The sequence below is a fragment of the Artemia franciscana genome, chromosome 4 (genome assembly GCF_032884065.1).
Source record: "Artemia franciscana chromosome 4, ASM3288406v1, whole genome shotgun sequence".
NCBI classification, from domain to species: Eukaryota; Metazoa; Arthropoda; class Branchiopoda; order Anostraca; family Artemiidae; genus Artemia; species Artemia franciscana.
In genome coordinates, this window is record NC_088866.1 from 60,127,081 (window position 1) to 60,140,795 (window position 13,715).

The window sequence follows — 13,715 nt, forward strand, 5'->3', positions numbered from 1 at the left end:
TTCGTCAATGTCCAAAAATAATGAAGTTTCTTATCTGGTCTGAAGTATATTAAATACATTTAATACAAACAATTTTAGTTTTTTTCTTATAAATTTCTTGTATGTTACTTGGGCTTAGTATTTGTGATTTTTATAGTTTTTCCTACAATTATTACGTTTTCTGTACAATTCGTTCATTTTTGGTATTTAATTAAAGCGTCTTTAAGTTTCTTTCCGAAATCTTGTGCATCTCGCCCTAACACAAAATAACGTTAATGCCCTAATCTTATTACAAGGAAAATAGCTTTCATCTTATTAATTCCAAAATACTGACAAAAAAAAACCACTATAAAAATCAAGGTGACTGGAAAGATATTGAAAATGAACTGAATGTGTAATGTATAATTATTTAGTGTTTAATATACTAATTACAGGAAACATCAACAATTAAGGTTTACAGATTCTATTTAGCGACAATTTTTTATTTTGGTTTACGGTTAGAACGGAACTCTAGTCGAACTCCTATGGGCAGTAATTTGTGTCCTTTTTGGTTTAACTTTAGCACTCATTTTAATTTTTAATCGTTTAGGATTTAATTATTTGTATATAGCAGTACCCATTTCTTTTATGTTTGGTATAATTATTTATTTTTATTTCTCTTCATTTTCAGTCAATTATGCATAGACAGTAATGTTTGACCGTTTCACATTTAGATCATTGAAGGATTTTATTTTCTGTCCGTCTGTTTCAAATGGCTCTTTAATTTTCAATTACTTAACTCACTAGCCTAATTGTATAATGTACATTCCCAGATTGCTATGAAATCACGATCTTGTATCAGACTTAGCAGACATCTGCCATGCTTGGGATACTTATGTCATGCTTGGCACAGATCATTCACTCTTAGTACTGTTCTCACAGTTCCGCTATGCTTGGCACACTTCTGCCATGCTTGGTACTAGCCACCTGAGGTATATGATTTCTGAGAGTGAAAAACCTCTCAAACATTCATCCTTTTTCTTTGGGTAGTTTACTTTTGCATGTGCGGACTGTTTGTTTTCGTTGTTGTATTTTAATGGGGGCAGATACGATGGACAAGGGTTTTTAAATTCCTTTTGGGAAATCCCAAACTTTTTACTGTTATCGCTTTTCTTCTATTTCAATAAAAATTCTTTTTTATGTGCTTTAACCCGTATGCGCCTGAGAGGCTATAATTCTTCCAAAATAAGTTCATTAGTACGGGTATGCATTGAGTTTTTCGTTTTACACAAACTTTTCCTCTTGTTATCTTCCCAATAAATTAGTTTTATTTCCATCAATTCTGTTTATGTGCTACTTTTTCATAGTAAATTTATGATGGAATGGCGGATTAGTCTTCTTAGTTATTTAGCAGGATGAGATTGAGGAGCACAAAAACACAAACGTACGCAAACACAGGAACAAGTCTACACACACACATCAAATTACCAATTACGCACTTATTGTTTGATGCAAGCTGTGCTAGAGTTTTGTTCGCAGGAATTCTTCAATTCAATTCAATCATATATATTTAAATAAAAACACATAATTACATGTACATAATCTGCCAGGAAAGCACAAAAGTGCTTGACTTGGGCAGAAACTTAACTAAAGAATAATTAAACAATCAACTAACAGAAACAACGAATCAACTGGATTTATCAAAAAAGAAAAAAAAGAGAAAAAAGGGGAGTGACGAAGAGAAAGAAAAGAAAAAAAAGAAAATAAAAGAAAAGATCGAAAAGAGGAGGACCGCATGATATTCAAATCTAAACAGTATTTCTGGAACGACCCTTCACTGCTCGCTTGAAGGTAGTAAGGTTATTTGAGTTCCGGATTTCCAAGGGGATTGAATTCCAGATAGCTGGTGCATATCCGTAGAAAGTCCTTTGCGAAAGCCAAGTTGGGTATCGCACAGAAGATTCTACTCCTGGAGGTAATCATACATTCTTTCATGGACTACTTTCTCATAAATCTTCGAAAAAAAGGTAAAATAGAAATGGATCGGTAATTACTCGGTTCATTTTTTGACTTCCCTTTGTGAAGGGGTAGCACTCAGGCTAATTTAAGTCTTTCTGGAAAAGTTCCCTCTTCAAGTGATAAATTAATCAGATGAGTCAAAATAGAAATAACAATTGTTTTTGTTGCTTTAACGATACTTCATCTACTCCACAGGATTGTTATTTCATACACATAATTATTTCATTTATTTCATTTTCATCACAATTTGTAAAAAGGAATTCAGAAGTAACATGACGAGGTTTAAGTTTGGGGACTGGTGGACTTCGAGAACTGAAGATTAAAAGAAAATAGCCAGGTGGGTGTTTCACCCACCTGGCTAACTGCTTGCAATTCTCAATACCCAAGGGTTCTCCCAATAGCCAAACAATTTTCATTTCCAAACGGACTCGGTCTCGGTTGAGGTTTGGGAGAGTTCACGCTTTACATTTCAAAACAGACACCCATCTCGAAAATAAAAGATTTGTCTACTTTTCGTACAAGTTCTACCATTTGCATTCAATGCACATCGAATCAAAATCTCTGAGCGAAAAAATATAGGATTACCCTTTAAATTGATGTGCAAAAGAAAACACTATTTTTAGCTCAGCAGTGGGTATATTTTCTTTTACATAACCTGTTCATTTAAATTAATCTCCGTAGAATCTAACGTGCTTTTGCTAAACAAACATCTTTTGTTTTTTTCTCCCACTTGTTTATGTTTTTGTCAAGTCTCATAAACGAGTTTGCTATCGAATAGATACTAGCAGTGGCGTTATTAAGATTCTTAGAATCTGTTTCAGAAATTGGGCGGGAACAAAAAAGACCATTAGCCTTAAAAAGGTTTTCAGTGTTAGATGGCATATTTCTAGAAGAAAAAAAAAATTTTGTTGAAGAAAAAGAGAATTCAAGCGAGAACAATTTTCAGCCACAGAAATGAAAACGGCGTTGAGAATAAACAGGCATTTCGACAAGAACCTCTTCGAAGGTTCAGTGCTAGTAATAATAAAAGACTAGCTTTCCGAAAAAAGTCAACAAATTAGATAACCAATACAGAAAAAACTAAATTTTCAACGAGCAAGGGGAGTTGCTTTTCTTCTCTATGAATTTTATATCCATCATGTATAGCCAGTACGATCTTAGACCTAAATAATTGTAAGATATGTTGGTAATAATTCCCTCTTTTTTCAGTAATAGGTTTGTGATACTAAGTTATCAGTAAAGTTAAGGACCAATTTCGTACTTTAGTGATCAAACCTAACAAATTAAAAAAAGAGATTTGATCAAACTGTGTTTTGTAAGCACTCCTATTTTGTAATTGGAAATCTTGTAACTGCAGACACATAAAATCAATTTGAACTGATAAAAAGGGCAAGATTGTGTGGTTATCAATTTAGCAGCATAAGCATCCTAAAGTGGGTTTTGGAGTTTGCATTCGGACTTTACCAGACTGACCTTTGAAACTTTCATATTTCTAATTACAAATAGCTACAAATGTAGACACAAAAGATAAATTGTCGATTGATAAAAAAAAAGTTCAGAACCTCTGTGGTTATCAAATTAGTTGAATAGCCCCCCAAACATCGGGCTAAAGCTATCAGAATGGCAACGACATTTTCTTTTTTTTTTCGAACAAGGCTAGCTAATTTCATTCATGTCACAATGACCCTAATCGTCCCAAAAGGAGTCATAAATTTGTTGTGGTTATCCAAAGGGAGTTGTACTAGAAGAATAACGACCTTTGTTAGTGCATGGCGCTATATTTCTATCGATCTTCTTTGTGGAGCAATAAAAGCTGAATTAATATAACTGTTCTGGCTGCAAGTCAAGAGAGTGTGTTTCTCTAAGGCTAGTGTATCTGTTATTCCCTTACATCTGTATCGGGGGATTCGTTTTACGATTCGAAGACGGCATATTTCAGCAATATTTTTAGGCAGAGTGAAATCATAAAAGCAACACTGTCTGATATATTCACTCTAGATCCGTGATCCCCGGCACAGGGCACAGGTCCCATCGGGGGGTGGGGGGCATGGCAATATTTCTATGGGTCATGGGCAGGATAAGCACCCTTCTCCCCACTATACTTTAGACCCTTAATTTTGAAAAAAAAACTTTGTGCATATTACTGACGTCATATTCATATGGATTTAAAGAGCAAAAAACGCGCTTGACAGAATTACAAAAAAGGCGTACATTGAAAAAAAGGTGTTATATTCAGACACTATTTTCTATTAGTTTGAAATATGCCTAGAAGACGGCCCACAAAATGATACCAAGTTAATGGTCAATATGCTTCCTTCAGGTGAATACACGTAAAATTTTGAATAAAAAATTTGGTACTTGTGCATTATTCAGAACACACTCAATAAGTGAAGTTAGGCTCTTTCGTGAAACAAACTACGATGCAGGTACATTTTAATGAAATATTTTATATATAGAGGTGGCTAGGTTAGGTTAACTTAGGTAGTTGATATAATGCACCCCACCCACCCCCAAAATGTGCAAATATATAGCCCAAACTTTTGATAAAGCTAATGAAATTAAAAAAAAAATATGATGAAAGTTTAATACTTTATTAGGAAAATTGTAAAATTGCAACTTAAAATTATGTACCCAGAACGCAGAAAAGTCGTTAAGAACGTAAAATCCATCTTCAGACACTATCTTCTATCACTATGCGTAACAAAATAGTTAAATAGTAAAAATTGAGTTTTGTCTTTGTGGCTATGAAACCGGATTTTCTCAGAAAAATTCTTGAGTGTGTTCTGAATTGAATTGAATAAATTGAATAATGAACAAGTACCAAATATTTCATTAAAATGTACCTGCCTCGTCGTTTGTTTCACGAAAGAACCTAACTTCACTTATTGAGAGTGTTCTGAATAATAAGCATGTACCAAAAATTTAAATATCACGATGGAGAAACGGGATTTTAGAAATGTCTAGGTGAGGGCATGGCGCAAAATCGTTAGGAAGACACTGCTCGTCCTACTCGGAAGCAAAAAAGACAGATAATAGATGAAAGAAAAAACACAACGACGCAAACCACAGTTAAAAATCAGCAAATGCTCTGATAAAATTCAAGGACGTCATCAAGACAAAATTCAAGGTCACAATCAATACCAAAAGTCGCTCGACTTCAGCAGCCAAATAGATACAGAAGCTTAAAATGCAACAAATGCCTAGATAAATTATTGGGTTAATCCCAAAGGCCAAGGACTGTTTATCTTCTTTTGTCAAATACTGTATACAACAGACAACAATCCTAACAGTGAGGTCAGAAATGCAAAATCTCTTTCAAAATGTGAATTGTGGGTCCAAGAGAACTAAGAAAATATTTCGTGAAACGTAAGAAAGCTGACTGAACTTTTGAGTTGAAGCTGATTTACCGGAATTTGTTGAAGTGTGACGCTGGAAATACGAGGATTATCTAAATATGAGGATATCTTCTGGTTCTTGCATTCGAATAGTTTTTAACCATAAAATTTTGCCAAAATCGTAAGTAGGTGTAGTGTGGATTTTAAAGATACTGACCGGTGAGGTCCGACCAAAAAGGTCTGGGAACCAATTGGCTTCAGCTGCGAAGACAAGGTTTTTAGACCGTTCAATGTAGGCCTAATGAACGGTAAGTCAGGAGTAACCTTTATCGATATTAATTCAAATCAGCCATACTGCAGTCAAAACAAAATTGACAAAGGTGCTTGTGTTTTTTATAATACACACTAGTGAAGTGAAGTTTGGTGAATGCTAATGAAATAAAACAAAATATGATGAAAAAACAATACTTTGGTAACAAATTATGAAAACTACCACAAATAATTATGGAAGGGGGCCGTCCAGAGCGCATTATATTATACACGTAGCCTAAAATAACCTAACCCAATCCAAATTACCAACTAAATAGTTTCCTAAAATAAATATATAACGTAGTTCCCCAACTAGCCAAAGGTAATTGTCGGGTACAGACAGCGCGAAAACCGGGTATTGTCTCATCTTCGCTACACAAGTTCTCGAGTGTGTATTATATAATACACAAGTACCTTGACAAATAATATGGAAAAAAAAATTTTGTAGCTTACTTTGACTTTCGTTGATCAATTTAAAGTTTGATTAATATTTAGCGTAAAGAGCAGTTGGTTAACGGTGCAGCAACCACCCTTATATTTATGATCACCTCTGTTCGTCTTCAGCTTTGACATTACTTTTCAGTTTATAAGTAGCCACTAACTGTTACACACAATTTCCATTCCTCTTCAATGTCATATTCAGGAATTATCCCAAACTTGAGGGAGGTTGTACCCGACTCAAACCCCCACTCTTCATACTAAAGCTCAAATTTTTATCAATATATATATATATATATATATATATATATATATATATATATATATATATATATATATATATATATATATATATATATATATATATATATATATTATCGCCCGTTAAGAATCACTGTTTCTGCAATAAGAGGAAAAACTTTCACTCCCTCTGAACATCCTTATTCAGTTAAATTAATTATTCTAACTAGAGGGAGATAGGTAAATTATATGTTTTTCCATATTAATCTACGTATGAACGATCTTCATGGAACGTTGAATTGGTTAAAAGTTTGAAAGATACACTGTCCTTGGCCTTTATCCTAATAACTGTCGTTCAAATCTACACTATTCCGTCGCCAACCAGGGGCGTAGCTCCAGTATTTTTACTGAAGGGATAAAAGGGGTCAACATCCGGAGAGTCAAGGGGCATGGGATAATAATTATTTCTCCAAATTATTGAGGGAGCTGCCCCCCCCCAAATGACGCTACTGGCACCAACATTAATGTATAATAACTGTTCAGTTTTACGAACAGCAAAAATTTTTACGTTTTAAAAGTTTTACGAACAGTAAAAATTTATATAGTAATCATTATGGTAAAGAATAAACTTGAGAGTACTAAAAGTCAGCAGCGCTGTACACCATCATCCTTCTTTTAACAGATATGGATATTTATGTATTATACCAGACACATTCAAGAACTTTGCTGAATGAAACATCTGAGAAAACCGGTTTCATAGCCACGAAGACATATGACGGGTAACAAAATGCTTTGGATTTGCATACTTTGGGCAATATATTTGCACATTAGGCGGGTGGGGGTAAGGTTAGGTTACTTTAACACCACACACACACACACACACCCCTAATGTAGAAATATATAGCCCAAATTATATTATTAGATAAACTAAAGTATTATATTTTCATCATGTTTTGGTACATTTCATTATGATTAACCCAACTTCACTTGTTGAGTGTGTTTGGTATAATACATGACCTAAGTACCCAAATTAGTTGGCAGCCAATGGTTTGATTCTAGTTCAAAATACAGTATATTAATAAAGAAATAAAAAAAATACCTCTAGATGTACTCCAACCGAATCAACCCAAGCTATTAAAAAATCAGCTCCTAGTGTAGTTGTTGCATCGTTTGTAAATCCCAGCATAAAGTATCCTTTAGTTGCTGCAATTATCTCCATCACCAAGTACTTACTATCAGCACTCCAAGACAAAGATAGGATCTTATGATAATCTAGATGAACATTTTGACAAAGAACACGAGTTCTATCAAACTCCACACTGGAATTTCCCCGTTTATTCACTCTCCCTCTGCCCCACTGCCTCTGATTATTTTTTTGAGCATTCAGAACTGACACAAAACATATCGATATGATGAAGAGCACTAATAAATTAAAGCATTTTCTTCGTTTTTCCACTTGTATCACATACATATTGGCACGATTGTATGTTAGGAATCAGATCATACTGTTTCCAGAATTAATGGTCCAAATGGCCTTTCCGTGCACGAGTATCCTTAGAAACCTGAAAAAAAAAGAAAAGATATGCATTTAACAGCTCGGGGGAAAATGGAAACTTACAGTAACATGATATTAATGAACTAACATAAAAGGTAGGATTCCCTGACGAGAAACAAAGGGGACAAGATTAAAAAAGAAAAGGAAGCCTGGATCTTTGCCTTTTCTGTAGCAAATTTTGATAGAGTAAATTACCGAATTTTCAAGAATAATGACAGAGGGATGGACTAGAGATTACATACACGTAGACTTTTTACCTAAATAGACACGAGATTATATATAAAAAAAACTAAAATTGGCAAGAAGCCACCATGTATTTAATAAGAATGATCGAATTGATTGTAGAATTAATTATACGATTCAAAGAGCCGATTGCAAATGGTTTGAAGTAAACTGTTCCAGTTTTCTAATTAAAAATGTGTCATGATAAGAAGAAAATGCACAGGAAAATTTGTATCTTACCAAAAATTTCCAGTGCCAAATTTTACCAGGACCTCCAAACTGTTCCAAAAGCGACACAATTGTACCGCGTCGGCAAAGCTGCCGATAGCTCCTGTGTCAACTGCTTCGAACACCTTAGATGTTTGAAGTCGCTAATGAAAAAGGAAATTGTCGCTAAGTGCTGAACATTTCATTAAATAGTACAAGGAGCTTGCAGAAACGGGCATACCGATCAGATTAGGCAAGTAAAAAATATAAGAAGCTAGAAACTAATTTTTTGTTTTAAGTCTAGCAGAAAGTCTTTTGGCAAGAGCGCATCCAGGATTTTGTTTTAGGGTTGAAGGGTATTTTTCGGGGCGGAGGGGATAAGATAAATTTTAATACTTAAAATTTTGTTTATATGAATTTTGTCACGTTTGAACGAGTCAGACAAAAATTTCAAGGGGGTTCAAACCCAGTAACTGCCCCCTTGGATACAGCCGTTTCTTGCTCTAAGCTGACTTGAGTTTAAATAAGGGCTCTGTACAGTCACTGCCAGCTACAAAGTCGGTCAGTTCAACATCACCTTTGAACTTTTCGGTCCGTTGAGGCCGAGACAAACCTTTAGTGGTAATTCAAAGTTTCGCGTGTCTACTGATTTGGCCTCCACCGGACCAAATAAATATAAGAAAAGCCAACTACTTGGTCTCATGGAAAACATTTAATATCCAATAATTGTCAGAAGGAACTAAATATCTTTAAAAAGATCAGAGATCATTTTTAAGCTATGTGGGAAAATGGTGAATTATATAATAGAAAAGAGCGCTTAATAAGATTATGCTGCAAAGAAAGAAGAAAACGTGTGTGTGTTTTAGTAAGTTTTCTGGCATGGGGAGTGCAGTGGCACCAATTCAGATATTTAGGTGGGGCAGGAATCTTTTTAAATAAATTTAAATGGAATTACGAATAAGGTTATCTTTCGAAATTCAGAGGGGGAGGGACTTTTCCGATTTCTAACAAGAGGACACAAAAAATACGGTAAATCTTAACTTCCTTCTCTCACTTAGTTAGGTAGAATCTGAGCACACCATTCGATGTGTCTTTTATGTTCTTACCAATATACCAATTGCTTCCTTCGCAAGCTTTATTTCGAGCCCTTAAATAGTTCTTTAAAATATCTCCCTGTTCCTTATTACCGCATTTGCTAAAAATTCTTTAAATTATTTAAAGACAATCAGATACTTACTTACCTCATTATAAAATGTATTGCTCACTTACACCCCCCACCCCCCTCCTTATGAATACATATACAGCCTACTACAAATATTCAGGTTATTTTTTTGGAAAACGGGCTTTTTTTTCTTCTCGTCGATTGATTAGCGTCCGCTGTAGGAAAATAAAGCAGAATAAGTTACACTATTGAGCATTACAGCTCGAATATATAGAGAGCAGGAGCACTAAATGCAAAATTATATCATTCCTGAATTCAGACCGTTAAAATTTAAACCCTCCCCTCCCCCAATGAGTAAATATTTAGCCCAAACTATATATACTTAAGATGGCCGTATCCAAGATTTTTTCAGAGGGTACAAAATGTTTTTTTTGGGGGGGGGAATAAAGAAAACTTGAAAAACGCATCAAAAAATTGTTTAGTCATTTTTGTTATGTTTTTACGAGTCGGGCAAAAATTCAAGGGGGAGGGGTTCAAACCCCCTAACCCTCCTCCCTGGGTACGGCCTTGATACCTATTGAATTTTCAATAGCGCGATATTTTTTCTTATCAATTTAACAGCGGCAGACGGTAACAGCGGCAGGAAGAAAAGAGTCGCGCTACTGAAAATTCACTGAGTAGGCCTATACATAATTTAGGCTATTTATTTCTCCACTAGGGGAGGGTGTCGGGGTAAATTTGAGCAAATATTTTTTAAGACCACACTGGCAAATCATGACAAAACCAAAAAAAAAAACAAAAACAAAGGGTAACTCCCTTTAATCGTTGCTTGGAAAGGGTCCTAGGCTATTTTAGTTTCAATGTTTGCTTTGAGGTTTGGTTATTATATTGTCCTTCGGAATTTTATCCGTATTTTTTTTTATTATTCTGCACTGATGACGATTGAAGTGAGGTCTCGACCGAAATATTTGCATAGTATTTCGTCTGTTTTTCACTGACTGAAAAACTATATTGTCCTCATTTCTCTCTTCTTTGCAATTTTTTTAATTTTTAAAGTTAAGCAGTGTTCATTTAAGAACTATATAGGTAAGGTATTTTAGAAGGTTTTACAGTAGTTTGCAGAAATTCATTGTTTCCTTATGGAGAGTGGAAATACTAAAACGATACCAAGTGTATCGTTTATTTATGATTTAGGGGGGAGGCTAAAATGAAGGAATGCACTTTTGGGATTGAAATAATTCAGCGATCCTAATTGCTTCAAGGTAGCCTAGTTTTCAGTTTCTGGTAACAATTTTCTAATAGCGTATCGAGCAAGGTGCCATTTTCAAGGTTCCTTTACGAGCGCAAAGTGAAATTAGCGAAGTAAGCGATTAGTAGCCTATATTTAGAACGAACATAAAAAGTAAAATTCTAGTTAATTGACTTCTTGCTATGTCAGATAGGGTTTAGGTTAGGAAAATGAAACTTTCAGGGATGAATCTATAGACTAAAGTAAGTCCCGGGAAGGTATTGAAGCAACTACCTCCACTCCTTCTCCCTCTAGAGGGCCCTGACCTTTGATGACCTTTAAAAATATGTATGTTATAAAAGTGAAACCTTGCAAAATAAATCTTCTGCTTAATTGAAGTACAACAAAATTGTTTACAGCTTCATAACTTTGCTCAATTCCATTTTATAAGGTTTTAAGGATATGCGAATACATTTCCTAAATTTTGAAGAAAAAAACATTGATATGGCTCAAAATTCTACTCAAATAACAGGAATTGCATTTTCAGAACTAAAGGCAGAGAAAAAGCAACTAGTAACTGAAAATTAAGGTAAAATGTTGTTTTGTCAAAATTTCAATAGATAGACCTGTCATGTAGGCAAACTTCAGGGCCTCTAGAGGGAGAAGGAGTGGAGGTGGGTATTTTAAAATACCTTCCCGGGACATACTTTAGCCTGTAGACCCATCCCTGCAAGTTTCATTTTCCTAACCTAAACCCTTTCCGAGATAGCAAGAAGACAATTAACTAGAATTTTACCGTGGATTGTACGCCCACCACCAAGGAATATACCACAGCAAATACGATGAATAGCCCGCTGTTCTTGAAATAATGAGAAGAATAAAGATACGTACTTTTGCTTTATGTAACTATAAATAATTTACGGCATACATATAAGTAAATTCAGCACAGCATGTGGCAATGCTCACTTTCAAATATCCACTTTGTAATATCCAAGCTGTATCGCCACAAGAGCTGGAGGAACACTGAATTGTTCCTGTTCTTCTTTACCCGATCCAAAAGTCGCTTCAATACAAAGCTCTCACGGGAATCACGGCGCCATACTGAGAATCTCCATTAAACTGATCCCCCTTCGCGTCCATTACCTATGGAACCGACCGATGTAATACAATCACCAAAGTCTCCCAGTATCATCAAGATTGCCGCATTGGTTGACAGGTTAGTAGGACTCAATAAACCCAAAGGCCTGGTCGGTAGTAATTAGTAGAATGGTCATTTAGATCTAACAATACACCTCTATCAAGATAAATGAAGGGCTAATGTGATGAGTGGAGATGATTAGTGGGTTTCTTGTTCAAAACAAAAAGTAAGGAGCTTTAGGAGTCCTTAAATTAGTCCGGAGAGGATATTATGTGATGAATGGGACAAAGTTAATTTATATATTTTGTTTTTTGGCAGCTTGTCTACGGCCAAATGAGAAGTGTGACGCTTTCAAATGGGTAGGGATAGCTCATAAGATAGCAAATTGGAACTTCACGGAAGGGATTGAAAAGTAAAGCTTTGGATAGATTAGGATAAAGGAGACTCCAATGAGTTGATTGTAGTAACATGCCTGTCCAAGAGGGGGGAGGGCTCTCCTTCAAGCTTTACCCAAACTTGATTCTCGGGCCCCATAATCTTCGGTTGGCAATAGTTTGATAGCTGAGAATATCTAAAGGTGCTAAGCGTCCCAAAATGCGTAAGAGTAGTTCACAGTAGGGCCTTAAGGAAATCGGAACTTCATGAACAAGAGGTTGCAACAGGGTGTTTGCTGCAGTTCTTGCACAAGTTTTATTCATGAAGCCCCTTTTTATTGGTTGGCTTTATTTGATAGCTCAGAATTCCAAAAGCACCAATCTGATAGGTTCCAGCTCTAGAAACGGTTATGCTTAACTCTGTCCTGTTGAAGTGGAAGCCAACATACTTTGATAAATATTGTACAGTCGTAAACTACCTTAAATTAGGGACGCAGGGGGGAGGCATATGGAGGGTTTAAATTTACTTTTAAGTGCAAATATTATTAAATTTGAATTAAATTTAAAAAATTTCAGCCAAAATCAAACTTTTACACCCGGCAAAAAATGTCTGAAGAAAGGCTGCACTGCATAAATCTCTCTGGGTGTCAACTCTTGCATGCAGTCAATTAGCATAAATTACAGCAATATGGCAAATTTTCACTTTTGAATACTAAGTATAAAAAAAATTGTTTTCTTTCTCTAATATATAACTTACTGACCCTTGGGACTCGACTGTTTCCCTTTTAGTTAAATAGTATTATTTCTGATGGATTTGGCCAGAATTGTAAAAGTTCAAACACCCAGTGTAGCGTCTCTTTAACTTAAATATGTTAAACTTAAAAACACTGGTTGAAAAGGCTTTAAATTAAAGCAAATTGTTTCAGCCTAGTGAGTTGATTAAAAACGGTTTAAGAAAAATTAAAAACGGCTGAGGTGATAAAGAACGAAAGATAAAAGAAAAACAAATGTATAAAAAAATAAGAAAAATTAAAAACGGTTTAAGAAAAATACCACACTGAAAGACACAACAATAGAAATTTAAGCGTCTTTTACTCTAAATTTCTTCTATTTTGTTCCTAAATGTATTTCATTGAATTAATTCAGGAAATATTAGCTTTTATCTGGAAGTGTTTCCGGAAAAGTCGAATTAAAGCATAAATTTAATTAGGCGGTTTCAAAACATGCAGTTCAAAACAAGAAGATGGTTCTAAAGTAATTCTATTGCTTAAAATCAGAAATGTTAAGTATTTTCTAGAAGGGTTAAAAGTGTCATAACTTATGGTAGCCATGTATTGCTACATGTTTCATTTATTTATCATGGTTATTTTTATTTATTTTTTGCTGAGGAAAGAAAGGAAGTGTTTCGAAACATTTTCAAACACAAAAGAGGGGGCTCCCAGTTTCAAAATTAGTCGTGATCTATAGAGAGAAAAGAAGTTTTCCTTAACATGTACTTTTTATAATTTCGCTTTCTTCCTCCCCCCCCCC

The 13,715-nt window shown here is 34.9% G+C and overlaps 1 protein-coding gene across 4 annotated transcripts in view; it reads right to left on the reverse strand.

Moving 5' to 3' along the window:
- LOC136026676 (MOXD1 homolog 2-like) overlaps positions 1 to 13,715 on the reverse strand; it is a 175,198-nt gene that overhangs the window by 130,343 nt on the left and 31,140 nt on the right. For 3 of the 4 annotated variants that reach the window (XM_065703418.1, XM_065703416.1, XM_065703417.1), the window contains exon 3: positions 7,399 to 7,861. In XM_065703418.1, the coding sequence (XP_065559490.1) occupies positions 7,399 to 7,770 (372 nt within the window). In that variant the 5' untranslated portion in view covers positions 7,771 to 7,861. Of the gene's footprint in view, positions 1 to 7,398; positions 7,862 to 11,564; positions 11,779 to 13,715 lie in introns of those variants that run through there. The other variant, XM_065703415.1, reaches the window with a different exon arrangement.